Raw genomic sequence first — 21,827 nt, forward strand, 5'->3', positions numbered from 1 at the left:
ATAATCTGTGTTGATATCTCCAAGATGTCAGTAGAAAAGAATTATCCTCAATTGTCATCTTTACTCAGATGAATCTCAGACCTATCTGCCCAGCCCTACCCTCTCTCCTTACCTCCAGTCTTGCATCTCCTATTGCCCATAATGTGTCTTAAACCAAATGCATTGTGGACGTCTTAAACTCAACATGTCCAAAACTGAACACTTTTCCTCTAAATCTCCCCACCTCCCCCTTCCAGGGTACTACCATCCTCTCAGTCATCCAGGCTCCTCAGTTTTGAGGTGTCATCCTCAAACCCTCACTCTCTCACCCCCCATATCCAAGCATATGCCAAGTCCTGCCACCTCTGTAACATCTCTCCTGACACTTCTACCACCCAGGGACAGGCCCTCATCACCTCACACCTGGGTTATTTCAATAACCTGCTGCTTAGCCTCCCCACCTCAAGGCTTCTCCCACCCATCTCCCACTCAAGCTGTCAAATTAATCTTCCTAAATTGCAAACCAGACCTTGTTATACTCTTATTCCACAAACTCCAGCAGCTCCTTATCAACATCAGCATTAATTATAAAATCCTCCATTCATAACCCAGTCCCTTCCTATATCTCTAGTCTTCTTATACCTTGCATCTCCATATACTCTAAGACTCAGTGTCCCTGGGCTCCTTTGCTGTTCCTCCTAATCTCCTGAATTGAGCATTTTCTGGGGCCAACCCCCCTGCCTGGAATTCTTTCTCTCCTCATCTGTACCTCTTGCTTTCCTTCAAATCTCACCTGAAATCCCACCTTCTGTAAGAAGCTATTCCTGGCACTCCTTAATCTTAATGCCGTCCTTATTTGTCTCCACTTTACCCTGCATGTAGGTGTGAGTATGTGTGTGTGTATACATACATATATATATATATACACATACATACACACACAGAGAATGAGAATGAAAGAAACACTGAGAGAAAATAAGAAAAAAAATGAGAATGAGAGAAAGAGGAAATTCAGAAAGAGAATGAGAAAGAATAAGAGAATGAAAGAAACAAAGAGAATGAGAGAGTGTGTGTGAGTTTATACATAGTTATTTCCATGTTGTCTCCTCCATTAGACTAGAAGCCGCCTGAGAGCAGGGCCTCCCCCCCCACCCCCCCTTTTTTTTTTTGGTATCCCTAGTGATCTAGCACTATAGGCCTGACACATTCTTACACACATACTTAATACATGCTTGTTGACTTAATTGCCTGCTCACTATAGCTTATAGTCTGGTTGGAAAGATAAGACCCATGCACAGGAAATGGGGACAGAGCACGTATGACATCCCTGAGAATCACTCTGCCAGGTGCTGCAGATACAAAGACAAAATCCAAGCAGTCACTACCCCAACGAGTGGATCATGTCAGTGTCTTGTGCAGCAGACGTCATGCTGAGGGGTCCCTGAGTGCACACCTGCCTTTCCTTAAGGTATATCCCCAACCCTACATTTTTCTTGTTACACCTGTCCTCAGTTAGAGGAAATACAACTCATCAATTCATCAGGCACCTGATGCAAAGGAGACCAATGGAGACACAGCCCTTGCTCTCAAGTTGAGCTCACAGGTCTACAGCACTTACAAAGGGCTTTCCTTGCAAGAGTTTTATGAATGAAAGTGTGTAAAGATATTATTTTCATTTCCATTTTACCGAGGGGAAATTGGTGCCAGGACAGGGAAGGTAACTTGCTCAGGGTCACACAACTAGTAAGTTTCAGAGGGTAGAACTTGAATCTAGGTCTTCCTACTGAAAGAACATTGTTTTCTCCAACCTTTGGAACAACCTTACTTGCTATCTGGGTGATTTTGGCAAATTCACTTTACCTTTATGGGACTCAGTTTCCTCCTCTGTAAAATAAGGTCTCATAAGTCCTTGTGGCTTCTTATCACTGATCAGATAAACAAGAGTGCTTGTGACAACATCCCTGACAAGTGGTCTTTTGTTTCTGCTTGAAGATTTCCCATTAGAGAAATCCACCTTCGTGTGCGTGGCCCATAGCTCTGATTGCTAGGAATAAGAGCCACATTTATATAGTGCTTTAAGGTTTACAACATATTTTACAGATGTTACCTCATTTTATTCTCACAACAGGAGATATGAGATATGTGCTATTATTATCCCCATTTTAAAGGAAAATTGAGAAGTTAAATGACTTGCTCAGGAACACTCAATCAGATGCAGGAACTGGAATCAGGTTTTTCCAACTCCAAGTTCAATCCTCTTTTTTTCCCTAAAGCAATCAAGGTTAAGTGACTTGCCCAGGGTCACACATCTAGTGTCTGAGGTCAAATTTGAACTCAGATCCTCCTGACTCCATCCACTGTGCCACCTAGCTACCCCTCATATTTAATCCTCTTAACCAACGATCCACTCTTCCCTCCTTGTTGTTATTTGTCCTTCTTTCTAGAAGAGGATCATGGAATCAGGAAGGTGATGCCATGATATGCAAAGGAATTGAATTCAAATGAGGGAAGGCTGTGCAAAGTCACCCGCCTCACTTTCTCTTCCAGAGCCATCTGGGTCTAGTGGCCAGATATAGATCAAGATGAATAGAGATGGTCCCCTTCCCCCTTATATGGATTAACCTGAACTCAGCCTCTCAGCAATTTCTACTTGATTTCTCCCAACTCCCCGAGGACACTCTGGGGCCAGGAAGAACAAATTTAATCTCTCTTCCATATGACAGCCCTGTAGATAACAACCTATATTTCCAAAGGCATTTTAAGGTTTGCAAAAGCTCTTCCCTCACAACAAGTGAGATAGGTAATATATTAGCATCATTATCCCCCATTTTACATTTGAGGAAATTGAGGCCCAGAGAGATGAAGGGATTTGGCCATCAGCTTCCTAGGGCTCCTGAGTATCAAAGCTGATGTAAACCCAGGAATTACATGATCATAGATGAATAAATAAAAGGAACTTCAGAGGCCAGAAATTCCAAACTCTTTATTTTGCAAATAGGGAAACTGAGGTCTACAGAATTGAACTTACTTGACCAAGGAGGCCACACAAGTGGATTTGGACCCAGGTCCTTGGACCCAATTCAGAGCCTTTTCTACTGAACCACATTGTGTCCCCAAAATCTTCAGACCTCAACACTGGAGGCATAACTGGAGGCAATGGTCCAGCTGCTGGAGTGCCAGACTTCAAGGAAGGACTCCTGGGTCAAATTCCTTCCTAGCCGTGTGATCATGGACAAGTCACTCAACTGGGTTTCAGCTTTGTCATCTGTGAAATGGGAATAATAACACTTGCACTCTCTCCTACTCCCAAATTGTTGTGAGTTTTCTCACAACATCATTTTCTTTTAAATAAATGTTACTGAGGAGTTTTTACATTGCCAAAATTTCCCCCAGCATTCCTCCCCATTCCCAAAGAATAAATAGCATAATTATAGGATTTAACAAACTTCAGTGTCTTAAAAATGCAAGCAATTACTACAACACGCTGCTTATTAAACCAAACCACCTCTGTGATCAGTGCAGATGCAAAGCCTTTTCACTCAAGATAGAATTAATAAATAGAACCTCAGGCTTCTGTGAAAAAGATTCTTATGCCCAGACACCACAGGTATCATTATTCTGCTTTTCCTCTTGCTGTTCACTTGTGTCCAATTCTTCATGACCCCATTTGGGGTTTTCTTGGCAAAGATACTAGAGTGGTTTGCCATTTCCTTCTCCAGTTCATTTTCCAGATGAGGAAACTGAGGCAAACAGGGTTAGTGACTTGCCCAGGGTCACATAGCTAGTTCTGAGGCTGGATTTAAACTCAGGTCTTCCTGACTCCAGACCCGGCCCCCTACCCACTTTTTTTTTTTATTTTTTGCTTTTTTTGGAGGGCAATTGGGGTTAAGTGACTTGCCCAAGGTCACACAGCTAGTTAAATGTTAAGTGTCTGAGGCTAGATTTGAACTCAGGTACTCCTAACTCCAGGGCTGGTGCTCTATTCACTGTGCCACCTAGTTGCCCTTCCTCTTCCCATTTTCAACACCTAGCAGATTGAGAGAACATTAAGGGACTTGCCTTTTTGTAAGTGTATAGGGCAGAATTTGAACCCAGGTTTCTCCTCACTCCACATCCTAACATTGTTGCACTGCATAGATTCAAGGTATTGGATTTAAAGGAATCCTCCAAATAGTCACACATCATCTGATATTAGTTAGAAATTCTGAGGGTGTGGAATCATTCAAGCTTCTATTATATATCTGGAGGATAGAGAGGGAAAGTCGGGAAGGAAGGAAGAGAAAGCAGAGGGATTAAAATAGTGGAAAGAGACCTCCCCCTGCCTTCTCCCAGGTAGCTGTGTGGGCCACAGGCCTGCACCCCTCTCCCTATCCCACTGCTACTCTACCTACCTATTGATGGTCTCTAATGGCGGATGATGAGAAGATGCCAGTGGTACTGATGCTGCTTCCTGAATGTCCAAGTAGACCATGGTAGGGTGGGGGCCCTGGGGTCCTTTCCATGCTAAGCAGGAGGGTCTACCCCATAGCCACCCAGATGATCAGCACCTTATCCTCTTCCAAACCCACCCTCTAAGGAACATTTGCTCTAAAAGGCTCCAAACAGGCCAGTTTAGGAGAAGCTCAATCCAATGAACTGGAAGCTTGTAGTGGAGCAAACCTGTAGCTTTTTCCCCTCCTGCTCTCCAGAGCATTTGGTTCACAAGGTTTGGCCTCTAGTGTTTGTGACCAGGCTGGCTGAGCTCCCCAGCTGGGGCCTGACACTCCCAGTTCCCAGTTCGGCATGTCCTTGCACTGTTTTGTCCCCAGCCTGCCTCTCCTCCATCCAACTCCCCCATAAGCTCACTTCCACAGAACTGATGGAACTGATGGACTGCATCGGAGGGCCTGATGTGGTCCCTTCCTTAGGCCCTGGGCCTGATGAACTTACTAAGAGGTAGGAGATAACATCTTCGGTCCTAGATTTCCACATGGGGCACTAGAAGGAAGGAGCTCCCACCCCCAAAGCAGATGCCTAGGCTGCTAAGTCAGTCCTACCCTTTCCGTATTTAATGGCCCCTGGGGAACAAGATTCTATCCCAGGTGGATGAAGCTAGGTGCAGAGGACAGAAGAGACAGTTCCCAGGTATGTTTGGGAGGGGTGGGGGCAATTGATCTGAGCAGGGAGATCCAGCTTCTCTCCTTATCTGATGGGGGTGACATGGGTCCTCACTTTCAGGGACCCCACCTTCCCCTAGCCTGAGCCTTTAGAGAAATTGAAAGTCTGAGTCCTACCTAAAGAAAAAAACAAACCCAAACTCAATGTACTTTTTTGGTGAACCCGCCTAGAGTGGGGGAAAGGCACATCAGTTTATCTGGACCTGCTTTAGGCAGGGGTCATTCAGTTCTCTCAAGGCTCCTGGTCAGAACTGTTCCATTCCTTTCCCAAGGGTCCCTGGAAGTCCTTACTCCTTCTCTCAACCCTGACCAGAGCTTTCCCTGCCCCCTCCCTTCTAGGTACCTGGGACAACCCTTCCCAAGCCTGTGGTTTTTGCCGTCTCTCTCTCTTAGGAGCCCAGTTTTGAGTTAGGTGAATCCGGGCGACGCTGGCTCCCTTCCCCACTCCCACAACCCTTCCCCCTCTATCCCCTCCCTTCCCTCCTCCCCCGCTGCGTCCCGGGCTGCAGTACCTGCAGGTACTAGCCCTAGAGTAGTGCACACGGCGGTCCAGGCGCGGTCAAGGCGCTCTTTGCAGCCGGTCCCCCTACACCTCACGTCCCCCACCCCACCCTATACACCCCTCCCCCCCGCGGGTCTTTGCACACGACGCGCCGGCTGCAGAGGTTTCACGAGCAGTACCCTCCGGGGATAAAGCCGAGCGGGCGCGGGACGCGGGAGGCAGCTGTTGAGACGGGAGGAGCGTCCTGCGCGAACTGGCCCACTTGGGATTCGGCCCGGGGGGCCAGGGGCACGCACGCGCACGGCGAACTTCCCGAGTAGGGCTTCTAGGGGTCACGAGTGGGGCGCCGAGGGCGCATGGAGCCCACGGAGAAGGGGTACCTGTTGGACGTCAAACCTGGAGCCCGGTAAATCAGGAGCAGAGGAGCGCCTGGGGTGGAAGGGGTGGGGGTGGAGGACGCACTCTCCCCACCTCTCCTCAGGCTGCTTCTCATCCTGCCCTGGCCCGCCTCTTGGTCCTCAGCTGACCAACAGCCACAGTTTTAAGGCTGGTGTCGGGTGTCAGTGGTCAGGGGAGGTGTGCACTGCACCATCCCCACGCACCCCCTGGTTTTTCCCGTGGGTTAGGCGCCGGCAGCTCAGTAAGAGACAAAATGACAGAAACTTCCAGAGGCGGCTGGGAAAAGTGTTCGGGGCAGGCTCCGGGAGGGGTTGAGAGAGAGAGACAGAGAGAGGGAGAGCAGAAGGGAGAGGAGTGGGGGAAGACAGGATGTAGGTGCTACACCCTCTCCTTCCCTCCCCCACCTAAGGATGAGAGGTAGGTGGTGAGTCCCCCCCCCCCCATCTGCACTCTGGCCTCCCCGCTTCAGTGCCTCTGTCTGCTTTGCCTTCAAGTCACCAGATGTCTGGGGTGTGGGGAGAAGGCTGGGGGAGAATCACTTTAATCTGTGGTCCCTTGCCGTTTCCTGTGCGGGTGGGGAGTGAGAGATTGCAGCAGTGGCCTCGTCCCCTGAGGGGTTTTCTCTTGGGGCAGAACCCTGTTAACTCTGGTGAGGAAGGGTACCATATTGCCTTACATCCACCCCAGTGGAGGAAGCCAGTTTGTTAGTCCTCTTTTCCCCCTGTCCCACTCACCCACTCAGGCACAATCACAGAATCCCAGAACCATAAATTTTAGCCTTTGACTGACCCTTAAAAATGTATAATGTCAAAGTCTGAAAAGATTTTAAAGACAATCTAACATTCATATTCTCTCTCTCTCTCTCTCTCTCTCTCTCTCTCTCTCTCTCTCTCTCTCTCTCTCTCTCATTTTACAAAGGAATGAACTAAGGGACAAGACTTGGTTCCACAGGATGATGTAGATGGTGATAGATAGCACATTAGAAACCTAGATTCTGTTTCTTCCCCTCTCTTTTCCTTGACTTCCTTCTTTCAACTAGAGGATCAGTCCTTCAGTGCTGCCACTTTGTGACCTTCTCTCCTCCCCAACATGCTGCTTCCCTTATCATATTGTCTCCCTGGTCCCCTTAGAATGTGAGCCCTTTCAAAAAGGAGACTGTCTCTGCTTTACCATGTGTATTCCTAGTACTGAACCCGGTAAGCACATAGTAAGAGTTTTAACAATTGCTCATTAATTCATTCATCCCAAGTATTCCAACCCTTGGGGATGGAATAGGATGGGGTGCTTATTCTCTACCCAGGTCATACTCTGAAGCTCCTTGGCAGAATGGGGCCAGCCCAACTCCCTTGCCTGAGCCTGGTCTGAATCTGCAGGCCATTGGACTCGACTCCCAGAGCAATCAGCACTGCCATGCTCAGCAGGGCCTCAGTGACCCTTATGACCGTCAGAAGGAGAGAGCCCGGCGACAGCTATATGTAGCATCCATCATCTGCCTTGTCTTCATAATCGGAGAAGTTGTGGGTAAGGAACAAAGTGGGCTTCTTGGACAGGTTCTGCCATCTGTGCTGATGGAAGAAAGCAATAGGGAGGGGAGAGAGGAAATAACCCTTTTAAGTAGATGTCCATTAGGTTGGATTTCACTGGAGCCCCATGTTAACCAGCTAGGTTAAGAGCTACCCTCAAGTGGCAGGATGAGAGGAGCAATCAAAGGTTCTAGGCATTCAGGCCCAACAAAGTGTCTCCTTGACCCCATTCCTCTGGCCCTGCAGGGGGTTACCTGGCCCACAGCTTGGCTGTCATGACAGATGCAGCTCACCTGCTTACTGACTTTGCCAGCATGCTCATCAGCCTCTTCTCTCTCTGGATGTCTTCCCGGCCAGCAACCAAGACCATGAGCTTTGGCTGGCATCGAGCAGGTAAGGGACACTCAGTTGGGGCTTTAGCATTGGTTAGCCTATCCGTCCCCAGGGCACTTCCAGTGGGCAGAACTTTGTGCTGGGCCCAGGGGGTAGGAATGGGACCCAGAGGAAGGAAGGCATCATAGAGGCACAGAACAATATAGTTAGAATAAAGAACCTTAGAACATAGACTGTCAGAGCTGAGAGAGATCTTAGAACAGAGTAGATCAGAGCTGGAAGTCACCTTAAAAAAGAGAATGTTAGAGATGAAGCCTAGCAAGGAGGAGTGAATCACCCATAGTCAGATAGCAGACTTGACCTTTACCCTTGGGGAGTCTCATCTGACAAGGAGGAAGAACTCCCGTGTTTGGAGTAACAGTGCCCCACAAGACCAAATGAATGTAAGATTAACTGTGTTTCTGCATTTTTGAGGGGAGGTAGCTGAGTGGACTGTTCAAAGCCAGGTAGGGAAGTGGCTCAGAGACTTATTATCATAGTATCTTGAATTTGGTCCTTGGGGGAGCTGCCACGCCCCTTCTCTTCAGGTATCCTTTCTTAATGTGTATATTAATTCACAAGCTCCCATAGTGCATATGACTTGACAAAGTATCAGTTCCCCCATCTATAAAATGATGGAGTTGGACAAGAAGATAGTCAAGAACCCTTCTAGCTCTAACATTCTGTGTTGTAATGTTCTCTGCATTCATGTTCTAACATTCTAGATTCTGACTCTTTCAGTTTTGAGATTCTGGGTTCTAATCTCAGATGACCACTTAATTTTAATAAGTTTTAAAGTTCCTCCTATCAACAACAATTTTATGTATCATCTGTAAGCAGTACAAAGTGATAGGACTCATTTCTGGTGCTTGGTCTCAGCCAATGGGCCCCATTTTAAACTGTCTTCATTCTGTTTTAAAGGAACCCGCTCCCTACCCTCATTTGTTCATTAATTGTTAGTGTTTGGGATGGGGTTTGCTTTTCAGAGATCTTGGGAGCACTGCTGTCTGTGCTGTCCATCTGGGTGGTGACTGGAGTCCTGGTATACCTGGCCGTGCAGCGTCTGATCTCTGGAGACTATGAGATTGAAGGTGGGGCTATGCTGATCACTTCAGGCTGTGCTGTGGCAGTGAATATCATGTGAGTCTGGGGTCTGCCACTCTACCGCCTTCTCCATCCAATCAATCCATCAGTCACTGATACCTGCTTTTTTGGGAGGGAAAATGGAAGGGCAAGTTCCCCCACATGTTGAAGAGACAGATTCCTCCCACTTTACGTGTGCTGGAGCTTTCTAGAAAAAATTGGCCAATACTTAGCCGCGAACTCTGGACTTTCCATTCTGGGGTCACTTTCAGTTCCATAGCTCTCTGCATCTGGCTGTGAACTTTCCCTATTCCTGGGATTCGTTTCTTTCTTATAGACCCTACTTCATAACCTGGGGCCAATGGAGAAGTCCACCCTTAAGGGAATACATTTCAGGTAGGATCCACCTTCTCTAGGTCCATCCCTATACTTCTAGCCAGCAGTCCTTTCCCAAAGGGCTGCCTGGAACACTTGGCATGAAGCCAGACAGTTAGTGGTCTTAGCCAGCTCTGGGGAGGGAGAGCATCTCATCTGGAGAGATGGTGTGTTACAGTGGAGAAAGGCCTCGATCTGAAGGCAGAGGATTGGACATCCAACCCCACCTATGCCACTTACACCTTTTTGACTATGGGCATGTGAGCCTCAGTCGCCTCAATTGTAAAATGAGGTGGTTGGATTAGGTAGTCTTTGAGGCTCCTTCCAATTCTAGGTCTAGTCTGTTTTTTAGGTTATGGGACAAGAACTGATTTTTCTTAATGTCTGAATATTTTTAAGAATCTAATCCTGAGTAGTGGATAGAACACCAGCCCTAGAGTCAGGAGGACCTGAGTTCAAATCCAGCCTCAGACTTACTAACTATGTGACCCTGGGCAAGTCACTTAACCCCTGTTGCCTCAAAAAAAATAAAGAGAATCTAATCCTAAATTTTAATAATAATAATAATAGCTCACATTTATATAAAGCTTTAAGGTTTACAAAGCTCTTTACATATACCTTACTTGCTCCCAGCTAGGTTGCATAAAACTGATCTCACATTCCTTCAACAAACATTAATACCTGCTGTGCCGAGGGAGAAAATACTGCTTCCATAAAGAACGATTCTTGCCCTCCCACAGTTGATAGAAAGTAGGCAGAAATAGAGACCAAGAGTCAGGAGACCTCGGTTCCAGATGTAGCTCTGCCGCTGACTCAACTGTGACCTTGCTCAAATCATTTATCCCAATCTAGCCTCAGTTTCCTCCTCCATAAAATGAACCTGTTGGTCCTCCAGCTCCCAGAGTCGCTATGAAGATGGAATGAAATCATCTGTGGAAAGTGCTTTGCAAATCTTAAAGCTCTAGCTAGCCATTTATTATTTTTCCAGCTCTCAGGTTTTATGATTGATAGGATTAAAAAGTACGATTCAACAATTCAGTGTCGATTAAGTGTCCACACCGTGCGAGGTGCTAGTTACACAAAGAGGAAAAACAGAATAACTCCTTCCCTGGAACAGGGTCTGATTCTCTGTCTCTGACTCTGTCTCTCCCTCTTCTTCTCCATCTCCATCTTCCTCTACTCTCTTCCCCTCTCTCCCCTGTTCTCTTTCCCCCTTCTCCCCTCTCCCCTTCCTCTTCTCTTCTCTCCTCTCTTCCTTCCTTTCCCCCCCCCTCTTTCTGTATTCTTTTTTAAATAGGTACATTTTGCTATGTCCTAACCAGTATCCAAATGCTACATCTTCATCACATCCCACAATAAAGCACATTCCCCTCCCAAAAGAGTTAAACAGTATATCCTGATTGCAACTGCTAGTATGTGTCACTTTTCACTTTTATGGTTTACTGATTGTCAACAGAAAGGAAGCTCATGTACCCTTTAACTTTAATGATATTATGCCAGCATTGGTCTTTGTAGCTGACCTGAGTTCAGCTGTGTTTCAAAGATGTCTTTATTGACATTGTTGGAACCATTGTATTTATCAGTCCTCTGGCTCTTTCCTCCCTCTGCATCACTTCATACAAGGCTTCCCGCATTATTCTGAATTCCTCATAGTCATTATTCTTGGTGATCTAATTATATTCACAATAACCCTCATCTACTACAGTCTGTTCCAACTGTTCCTCAGTGGTCAGAACTATATTTTGTTGGTAGCTTTTTGTTATCCAAAATAATGCTTCTCTTGGTCATTACCTCCTTGGTGGTGGAGGGTGGGGGATGGAATCCAGTCCCAGGAAAGGAATTTCTGCATCAAAGAATATGAACAATTCAGTAACTTTCCTTGTGTGATTTCAAATTGTTTTCTGAAATGCTTAGATCAATTTACGATTCTATCGACAGAAAACAAGCATAGGCATCTTTCCTCTGCCCCTTCAACATCTAAATTTCCCATTTCGTTTAAGCTAGTTAGATTCTATAATTCTTTGATACTAGGATTCTCCAAAAGTGAAATTCCTGGTGGTAGAGCAGGGAATTGTGGGGGCAGTGAATCTGGTATTTTTTTTTTGTGCTACCAACCTATTGAATTGGCTCTCCAGATCTAGTTGATACAGGCTGTGCTGAGAATAGAACCTTAATTGGGCTTTGAGCCATGACCCCCTAAAGTTCCCACCCTCCCTTTCCCAGAGGTCCCTGCAGAGTTTAGGGGGTCATAAGACAATTCTGAAAATAGAGGCTAACACTGGTGCTCAGGATTCTGCCTGATTCTCTCTTCTCTTTGCTAGAATGGGGTTTACTCTTCACCAGTCTGGCCATGGCCATGGGCATAGTCATGGACACAGTCACGAGACCAGTTCAAAGCAGGAGGAGCAGAACCCCAGTGTCCGAGCAGCCTTTATCCATGTGGTTGGGGATCTACTGCAGAGCCTGGGTGTCCTAGTGGCCGCCTATATCCTCTACTACAAGGTAAGGGGAGTATAAGCTCAAGGTAGGAATGAATGCCTTTTCTGAACTGAAAGGAGATGTGAATATGAGCTTCAGCTCTACCATTTAACTAGTGGTAAGCCTAACCAAGTTCCTTAATCTCTCTGGACTTCATTTCCTCTTCTGTAAAAGGTGGATGACAATAACTGCCCTGTCTTCCTTTTAGGGATATGGGTAGGTGTAATATAATGCCAAGGAAAGGCAACTTCCCAAGGTTCAGAATACCAGCATAGGTGCTCTCCATTTTATTCAGTGACAAACCAAGAACAGAGAAGGTCAAAACATGACATCATTCCAAATACAGCATTTACTAAATGTGATTAAATAATCTCCAAGGACTACCCCACCCCAGGACCTTCCATTCATTCAATCAATTACAAAGTCCCTGTTCTAAGTACTACTCCACCCCTAGGCTGTGCCTTCATTTAGTCCACCACAAAGCCCCTCTTCTCAAATGGAGATTAGTTTCCAAACATAAGTAAAATACATTCACTTGTTCAACCATAGAACACAAAAAGGTCAAAAGTTCCCCACCCCTGGATCACAATTGAATCTACCCCAGAGTTACATCAAGTTTAAGCACAGCACTTAATACCCAAATGGAGGTCTTTTCTTCATCTTGACACCAGACAAGTTCTCAGCAATCTTAGTTCCTGGGGAGACAAGGCTTAGCAAGGCCACAAGATACATTGCCAGTCTCTTCATTAATTCATCCTCTGTCTGTAGAACAGTCCTAGAACCCCTGAAAACATTAGCAAAACCCTCTCCCAGGATTTCTGTAAACATACAACCAGAAAATCCTTCTTCAGGGCTTCTGAACCAACAGAAAGGTTCCCAGACCCCTGCAACAACAGCACTGTCCTTCACCAGTGGACAGTATTCATTCTGTCTGCAGGACAGATTCCAGACCCCTGCAGATCCAAGAACCTGTATGGGCAGCCACCCTGAGGACGCTTGGGGTGCTTGCTGCTACAGTAGGGCAGGTCAAATGAGATCATGGGCAGTGAAAACCCTTTGAAGAGCTGTCTTCGTGGGAGAGATTATCATTCAGAAGTAAAGCTTTGAGAAGAGATGATGGATGGGTCTCCCAATAAATACAATGTCATTTCTCAGCTCCAGAAACTTAGAGCTAAGACCCTGCCCTGAGGGAGGCCAGTGACTTCTGGAAAGAAGTGAACTGGGGCAGAGCCAACATAGATGCTGCCCATGGTGAGCATGCTGTACCAGAAAGAGGGAGTGACTTGCTGAAGATCAGATAATTTTCAAATCATAAACATACCCATAAAATATCTGGGCAAGAGGGAACCTTACAAACCATCTAGTCCATGACCGTAAGTTTGCAGAGCTTCAGAAGGCCTAGGAAAGATTTCTTTCATCTTTGCCTTGCAGAATCCTAATCTTCCTTTAAGGCTTAGCCTAAAGGACATATCCTCCATGAAGCCCTCTCTGTTTCTCAGTAATGAACAGAGTACTGGACAGAGCAAGACCTGGATTCCAATCCTGTCTTGAATACTTATTAGTTGTGTGACCCTGAGCAAGACACCTAACCTCTCTGACCCTCAGTTTTCTCATTTATAAAATAGGCATAATACCTATAGTAACTAACCTCCCAGAGTTGTGGTGAGTCTTAGAAGATGGTGGTAAAGTGTTTTGCAAAGTTTAAAGTGCTCTATAAATGGCAATTACTATGAATAATTTCCCTCAATTTTTTTTCCAAGAGCACTTTTTTTGTTGGTCAGTTGTTTTCAGTCACGTTCAACTTTTCATGACCCCATTTGAGGTTTTCTTTGCAAAGACACTGGAGTGGTTTGCCATTTCCTTCTGCAGTTTTACAAATGAGGAAACTGAGACAAACAAGGTAAAGTGGCTTGCCCAGGGTCACACAGCTAATAAGTGTCTGAGGCTGGATTTGGATTTAGGAAGATGAAGTCTTCCTGCCTCCAGGTCTGGCACTCCATAGACTGTGCTCACTCTATCTAGCTGCCCCAAGAGAACTTTAGATGTCCTTTTTATCCCATGACTCTCTACCTTTTATTATACTTGCCTATGAATAGGTCATATTCGCTATTATCTGGTAGAAGATAAGCTCCTTGAGAGTAGGAACTATTTCCCTAGTGCTCAGCACAGTGCCTCACACATGGTAAGAACTGAACATTTGTTGGGCTGAATTGAGAAAAGCAGGGCCCAGAGAGGGCAGAAGTGACCTGTCCAAGGTTACACAGCTAGTAAATTGTAAAGCCAGGATTAGAATCCTGGTTTCCTTGGGGTGGCTAGGTGGCACAGTGAACAGAGCACTCACCCTGGAGTCAAGAGGACCTGAGTTCAAATGTGACCTCAGACACTTAACACAAAACTAGCTGTGTGACCTTGGGCAAGTCACTTAACCTCAATTGCCCTGCCTTCCCCCCCCCCCCCAGAAAGAATCCTGGTTTCCTAATTCCTAATCCAGAAGCTTTCCCCTCTCTCCCATTGTTCCTGACCTTCCATGTCAACTACCTTTTTTCTCTCAAAGTCATTTCTTCAGTGTATATGGCCCAAAATAGAGACAGTGTGCCATAGTGGATAGATCTTCAGTTCACAGCCCGTCTCTGACCCAATAAGTCCTAGGAAATTGCTTGAAATATAACAATCAGTTGGTTCAATAAGCAGTTTTTTAAATTCGCTGTGTGCCAGACGCTGTCCAAGGTGCTGGTGATAGACAAAAATGAAACAGTTCCTGCCCTCAAGAAGCTTACATTCTGTAGGAGGGGGACAACATGTGTAAGTGTGTGTGTGTGTGTGTGTATACATACACGTATATAACAAGTATATATGGAAGCATATGCAATATTGTGTGTATATATGATGAAATAATGGGGTAGGGGAATGGGGAGGGCCTAGCATTTGTAGGGGATCAGAAGGCTTCACGTGGAAGATGAAATGACTTGTCCAGGATGACATAGCTCATACAAGTGGCAGAGATGAAATTTGAATTGCAGTCTTCCTGACTAGTCCCAGTATTTTTGTTTCCTCCACCTCATTGGCCTCTCTTTAGGAGCACATACTCCGAGCAAGTGATCTTGAGGAAACAAAGGCATATTTGGCACTGATAGGTTCATGAACAATGTGGGGGAGGGGAAAGAAACCCTAAGTTAGGAATGTCCTGCCCACTAGTAGTACTCCCTGATACAAATTTATTTATTCTTCAGATATTCCTAAAGATGTGCCCCAGAATGGGAAAAGGTGTGAAGAGTTCCATTATTACTGCTCTGTGTGCAAGATTGGTCTTTCAGAGCCCGGACTCATTCACTCTGACTCTGGCCTGACCAGTACGGACTATGTCTACCTATTCATTCATTTGTTTATTTATTTATTTGCTGGTTCAGTGGGGAAGGCCAGTATTTGGGAATCAAGATTGGGAATGGGTTCCTCAGAACACCAGAATCTCAGACTTGAGGGGGACCTCAGAGATCAATATCCTGGGTCAACCTACATCAGAGCAAGACCCCCACCCTTCTAATGTAATAGACAAGTGATCACCCAGCCTCTTCCTCCAGTGATAAGGGATATTTTCTGAGGCAGCCCCTTCCATTTGGGGGAGATCAAATTGATAGAAAGTTTCCCTTTGATCTGAAGCTGCTGTCTGTCTCCCTAGAGCATCCTGCATGCCTCACCCCCCTTCTGGGTGGCAGCTGCTATGGTTAAAAGAATGCTGATCCTGGGGTTAGGACACCAGAGTTGAAAACTTAGCTTGTACAGGAGACTTTGGTTCAGATTCTACTTTAGACAGTTATCAGCTTGTGACTGTGGAAAATTCACTTGATTTCTCTGAATTTTAATGTCCTTACCCTAATAGAAACTTAGGTTTTAGGGCTGAAAAGGCCTTAGAGGCCATCTGATCCCATACATTGATTTTATAGATGAAGAAACTGAGACCCAGAGAAATTAAATGACTTAATTATATTTGGTTTTTTAAAACACTTCACACAATGCCTGGCACATAGTAGCTGAAGCTCTTCCTTCCTCTTTCCCCTTATCCGTGGTCTCATAGGTAAGAAGTAGCAAAACCATGTTTTGAAGCCGTGTTCTCTTACTCTGGGTTTTTCTCCCTGTCTGACCACTGGATCATCTTCTCTGTCCTACCCAATAAACGCAGAATATGCCCCAGAGCTCTCTCCTGGGCCCTTTTGTGTTTTCACTCTGTGTACTCTTGGTACAACTCCTTGGGTTCAATAATTATCATTTATGTAAATGATTCCTAGATCTATTTATCCAGCTCTAAGCTCTGGTCCTTCACTACTAACTTCTTAGAGGGCATGTCACACTCAGAACACCGAAAGCAGAGCTCATTATCTCTCCCATCCCGCCAAACTCATTCCTCTTCCAATCTTCCCACCTTCCTGCCAGGTCCACAGCCATGGAATCATCTTCCCTCGCACTCAATCCACACATTCAATCAGTTGCCAAATCTTGACATTTCTGCCTCCTCAACATCTCTTAGATAAGGCCCCTGGTCTGAACTTGCACTGCTACAACACTGGTGCAGGCCCATGATGATGATGGTAATTTATACCATTTATATAGTGCCCACTATGCTCCAGGCACTGTGCTAAGCCCTTTACAATTATTATCTCATTTGATCTTCACAACAACTCTGAGAGGGAGTATTGTTGTAGTTGTTTAGTTTTCTCCAGTCGTATTTGACTCGTCATGCCCCATTTGTTGTTTTCTTGGCAAAGATGCTGGAGTGGTTTGCCATTTCCTTCTCCAGTTCATTTTACAGATGAGGAAACTGAGGCAAACAGGGTGAAGTGACTTGCCCAGGGTCATCCAGTTAGTAAAGGTCTGAGACTGGATTTGAGTCTTCCTGACTCTAGTACCCTTATCTCCTTACACTTGGGCTACTGAAATAGCTTCATGTCCATCCTTCAGTCCATCCCCCACAGTGCTGCCAAAATCATTTCCCTCAGTTATAGGCCTAACCATGTCAGTTCTACCCTCCACCCCCACAATAAATTCCAGTGGCTTCCTGTTACCTCCAGCATCAAATATAAAAGACCTGTTTAGCTTTGAAGGTTCTTCATTTTGACATTGCTACCTTTTTAACCTTCTTGCCTCTTATTCCTCTGTCCAGCTTAGTCATCTATGTATACTGAGTCGAGACTGTATCTTGCACAGGGTGTCTCATATCCTGTCTCTGTCTCTTTGCATTGGCTGTCCTTTCATGCCTGAAATTTCACCAATCCTCGTCTCCACCTCCTGGCTTCCCAGACTTCCTTCAGGTCCTAGTTAAAATCCCTCCTGCAAAGAACCCTCTGTCAGTCCCTTTTAATTTAAGTGCCTTCCGAGCTTGTTTATCTTGTCCATGTTGTCCAATCTGTCTTGTCCATGGCTTGTTTGTGCAGAATCATATGCACGTTGTCTCGGGTGGTAGAATGGGAGCTCCTGAGGGAAGGGGGCTGTCTTTGGCCCCTTTATAGTGCTTGGCACAGTGCCTGGCACATAACAAGTTCATAATAAATGCTTGTTTTACTTGGCTTCAATTTCCTGTCTCCCTACCCCTTGAGCCTTGCCTTCTAACGATGTCCATGAGCTTGTTTTGTTCTTTTCATTTGGATACCTGCACATCAATATCATCATTTCCTTTGTAATCTTATGGATTTTATTTTGTGCATTTAAAAACATTTCTTGGAGGAATTCATAGACTTCACCATTCAATCAAAAAGGCTGATGAACCCCTGTTCTACAGTCACTTTGCATGTAATTTGTATACACACACCCATGTGTGTGCATGTTGTCCCTCCCAATAGAATGTAACCTCCTCGAGGGCAGGGACTCATTTTGTTCTTTCTTGGCATCTGTAGCACTTAACCCAGTGCTGGGAACAAAGTAGGCACTTAATAAGTGCTTGTCCACTGAATGACTCCATATCTGGTGTCTTTATACCAGATTTGGAGTCTACAAGACTCTGGTCCCTGTGTTTTCTTTGGAAGGTTTTTCCAAGGAAAGAAGGGATGAAACAAGTATGTGTTAGACAGCTACCGTGTGCCTGGGCCTTTACGAATTCCATCTTATTTGACCTTAAGAACAACACTGGGAAGCAGATGCTCTTATGATCCCCATTTTACAGATGAGAAGACTGGGGCAGGTAAAAGTTAAGTGACTTGCCCACAGTCACACAGCTAATCTATGTTTGGGCCTGGATCTAATTATATATCTTCCTAACTCCAGGTAAAGTGCTCTTACTATGAACCACCTGGAAGCCTTGATCTTGACCAGGATTAGTGCTGTGGTCTAACCAGCCCTTTCTCCTCCAAGGGCCTGCTTCCTAGGTTAGTTGCTATAAAGGTACTTTGATAGCCTTAAAGTGCTATAAAGCTGTTGGTGTATTATTCTAATTCCTAGTTCAGCCCCTGGGACAAGGGAGGCAGAACAGAACTCTTTTCTTTTCCCAGTTACATCCTTTCAAATGCTTGGAAATGGGTGTGGGGAGGAGTGGGGATAGGAGGGCAAAAGGAGGCCCTGATGCACACACCCTTCTCCAGGCCAAAGAAAGTCGCTCCCCTAGCTGAGGTGAGCCGGGCCCAGGGCTAGGCAGGTGGAAAGGCTCTCCAGTTCAAAATAGTCATTTTTTTGGCTGTCCCTTAGTGGCAGGGAAGGATGGTGGACAAGGCATTTATTTACAAGACTAGTTGAGGGTGAAGTCTTTGCTTCTGTGTCAGCATGGAAGCCTCAGCTACTGTCTAAAGGTAAGGTGCTGGTTCAGGAGTCAGAAGAGCTGGGTTTCAATCCCACCTCAGATACTCTCCATACTTGATTCCCTAGGCCTCAGTTTCCTCATCTATAAAGTGAGGAAGTTGGGCTATATGGCCACTGAAGTCCCTTTTAATCTGTGGTCTTTTTTCTCCCACTAGCCTGAGTACAAGTATGTGGACCCCATCTGTACCTTCCTCTTCTCCATCTTAGTTCTGGGTACCACTCTGACCATCTTGAGGGATGTGGTTCTGGTGCTGATGGAAGGTAAACTTCTTTACCCTAACCCAGAGAGCAGGGGGCCCCTTGAGTCACTGGGAAGTGAGAGATGAAGGAACTATGGCTTGGAGGAAGGGCCCACCCCATGGGATGTGCCCCGGTCTGAGGATTCCCCTGATGCCCACCATTGTATAAGAAGACTTTCTGTTGTTCAGTCTTGCCTGACTCTTTGTGATCCCATGGCCCAGAGTGCATCAATATCATCCATGGGTTTTTGGGTTTTTTTTTTTGGCAAAGATCCTAGTTTGCCATTTCCTTCTCCAGTGGGTTAAGGCAAACAGAGGTTAAGTGACTTACCCAGGGTCTCACAATAACGCCTCATTTGAACTGACTCCAGGCCCAGCTCTCTATCCACTGAGCCACCCAACTATCAAATGGAGGCTCAGCTTTGCCACAAATTCATTGTTCCATCTGGTGTATGTTACTGGGGTATGGACCTCAGCTGCCTTAACTGTGCATTGAGAAAATTGTGATCTAAAAAGTTCTTTCTAGCTCTGCTATTGTGTTCTAAGGTTCCTTCTAGCCTTGAGCCTCTATGAGTTTTTTGTCCTGCTTGTGTTCACCCAAAAAGAAGGGGTTCTCGGCTAAGGGCTGGTAGGCGTCAGGGCTTCCTACACTTTTGTGTGAGCTGGGTTTGGGCTTTGGCCGGGCTCCTTGGCTCTGTACTTTTTCCAAACCCCAAGCCCTACCCCAGCACTGCTGAGCTCTAGCCAGCCAGGGCAGTTCCTGGAATTAGAAATGTCTCTTGCACCCCTCTTTCCTGTTTTTGGGAGATTTCCCCTACTCTGAGCTGTAAGAGGGGCACACTTGTCGGATTGGCTTCAGAAACTCCTTGCCTAGGAACTCTCTCATCTTTACCTTCTCCCAGGGAGAGGGAAGGGCAAAGGTCACACATCCCATTGTACAGACAGCAAGTCACAGTCAGAGTCAAGGAACAGAACCTGGGCCTCTCTTCATGGCCCAGTGCCCTTCCTCCTGGGTTGCAGGTGACATACCACGCTACTCCTTACCAGTGAGGCACAGACATTGAGCTGTTTTCCTACAGGTGGGAATGGATTGCCAGTAAAGCAATCATCTTTGAATGAAGTTAACTGACTGAAGCAGTGAAAAGTAAAGTGCCAAGGCATTATTCTGAGGAATACCTTGACTTGCTGTGTTACTTTGAGCAAATCACTTCCTCCTCATGGGCCCTGTTCAGTTGTTTTCAGTCACGCCGGTCTCTTCATGACCCCATTTGGAGTTTTCTGGGCAAAGAAACTGGAGCGGTTTGTTATTTCCTTCTCTGGCTCATTTTACAGATGAGGAAACTGAGGCAAACAGGGTGAAGTGACTTGCCCAGGGTCACACAGTTACTAAGTTTCTGAGGCCACATTTGAACTCAGGTCTTCCTGACTCCAGGCCTAGTACTCTCTATCCCCTTTGAGAACCAATGGCCCCTAGATTCTGCACATTTAAGGTGGGGAGAGGGGGGAGGGAATTGGGCTCAATGGTCTCCAAGGGCTCTGATAATATATGAAACTGGGTCCTGAAGCAGCCCTTGAGCATTGGTCCCAGGGACATTGTACTCTAACCACTGACATCTCCTTCGTCGTCACATAGACATAGATGCTCTCAGCTTCTCCCAGAGAGCTGGGTGGGAAGGATGAATTCTCAGACCTGCCAGGTCCTCCTCGCTGGGCTTGTGATCCCAGGGGTAGAAGAGGGTGGGGCAGAAGAGGAATAAATCTCTCATCCTCTTTCCCTGATTATCCTTAGCAACCCCCAAGGGGGTGGATTTCACCGCAGTCAGAGACCTGCTGCTCTCCGTGGAAGGGGTGGCAGCCCTACACAGCCTGCATATCTGGGCCCTGACTGTAGCCCAGCCTGTACTCTCTGTCCACATCGCCATTGGTAAGAAGCCACCTAGCCGGGGCTGGGGCTGTTCATTCCTGTAACTCAGGGTTGGGGTTTGGACTGAACAGGGCTGAGGAGAGATGGGAAAGGTAACAGTGGTAGGGATAGAGTTTGGGGTGCAGCTGAGGATAGTCCTGGTGATGGGGGCAGGGCCAGAGGCTGGGGACAAAGACAGGTCCCAGAAGAGGATTGGAAGGCTATTACTGGTATTTGGATGAAAATGATGACCAGGACCAGCAGCTGAGTCAGGGCCCAGACTCAGATCAGGGAATGGACCAGAAGGGGACATGGTTAGGGATAGGGGGCATTGGGATGAGAGCACCTCTCCCTCACTGGAATGTGAGGGCTTGCGGGGTAGGGGCCAGTGGTGAAGGAGATAAATGACACATGGTCTCTCCACCCTTCCGTGCCTCCCTAGCCCAGGAGGCAGATGCCCAGGCTGTGCTGAAGGAGGCCAGATCTCGGCTCCAGGGAATGTTCCATTTCCATACGACCACCATCCAGATAGAGGATTATTCAGAGGACATGAGAGATTGTCAGGAATGCCGAGGCCCCTCTGACTGAGCCTCGTTCCTCCCCTGAGCTGCTGCCCATCCCAGAGATGCCTGGAATCTCAGTGATGAGAAGTGTATGGGACCGGGGGTGGCGAAGAAGAGGGCAAATGCTTCGTGCTTTTCCCAGACCCCCAGGGCCCCTCGCCAGGACTCGACCCATTCCTACGTTCCTTTTTATATATATATATATATAAATTTAGGCACATCCAGGACCCTCACCCCTTTTTGGGACCTTGGACCATACTGGATTTACTGTCTGAACTGAGCCGAGCTGGGCCAGCCTCTCACTTAGGACCACCTCTGCCAACAGTGCTCCCTGGTTGGCTCCCCTTGGCTCACTGAAAGTGCCAGTGCAGGACTCTAGATCATTTCTAATACATGATGACTTCTTTCCTTCACTTGCAAAGTTCCAGACTCTTTATGTTAATGGTGAAGAAAGCTTGCCCCATATACTTGCAGG

At 46.4% G+C, this 21,827-nt stretch overlaps 1 protein-coding gene across 1 annotated transcript; it reads left to right on the plus strand.

Annotated features, from left to right (window-relative positions):
- Positions 1 to 5,751: 5,751 nt before the first annotated feature.
- SLC30A2 (solute carrier family 30 member 2) lies at positions 5,752 to 21,763 on the plus strand. The gene is made up of 8 exons (XM_069078831.1): positions 5,752 to 6,043; positions 7,337 to 7,557; positions 7,806 to 7,952; positions 8,918 to 9,071; positions 11,711 to 11,891; positions 18,803 to 18,908; positions 20,676 to 20,810; positions 21,232 to 21,763. Exons 1-8 carry the CDS (start codon positions 5,994 to 5,996, stop codon positions 21,375 to 21,377), a joined length of 1,140 nt encoding a protein of 379 aa, XP_068934932.1. The 5' UTR covers positions 5,752 to 5,993; the 3' UTR covers positions 21,378 to 21,763.
- Positions 21,764 to 21,827: the final 64 nt, after the last annotated feature.

Source organism: Petaurus breviceps, unplaced genomic scaffold (assembly GCF_028583685.1).
Source record: "Petaurus breviceps papuanus isolate PSGF00001 unplaced genomic scaffold, PetGlider_PUasm1.0 91041, whole genome shotgun sequence".
In the NCBI taxonomy this organism is placed as follows: Eukaryota; Metazoa; Chordata; class Mammalia; order Diprotodontia; family Petauridae; genus Petaurus; species Petaurus breviceps.

What these genes read in the sequence shown, in the direction of transcription:
- SLC30A2 (XM_069078831.1), top strand. Translation starts at nt 5,994, where the DNA reads ATGGAGCCCACGGAGAAGGGGTACCTGTTGGACGTCAAACCTGGAGCC. An exon ending in CTTTGGCTGGCATCGAGCAG is followed by an intron (nt 7,953 to 8,917) that starts GTAAGGGACACT and finishes TTTGCTTTTCAG; the next exon opens with AGATCTTGGGAGCACTGCTG. An exon ending in CCTATATCCTCTACTACAAG is followed by an intron (nt 11,892 to 18,802) that starts GTAAGGGGAGTA and finishes TTCTCCCACTAG; the next exon opens with CCTGAGTACAAGTATGTGGA.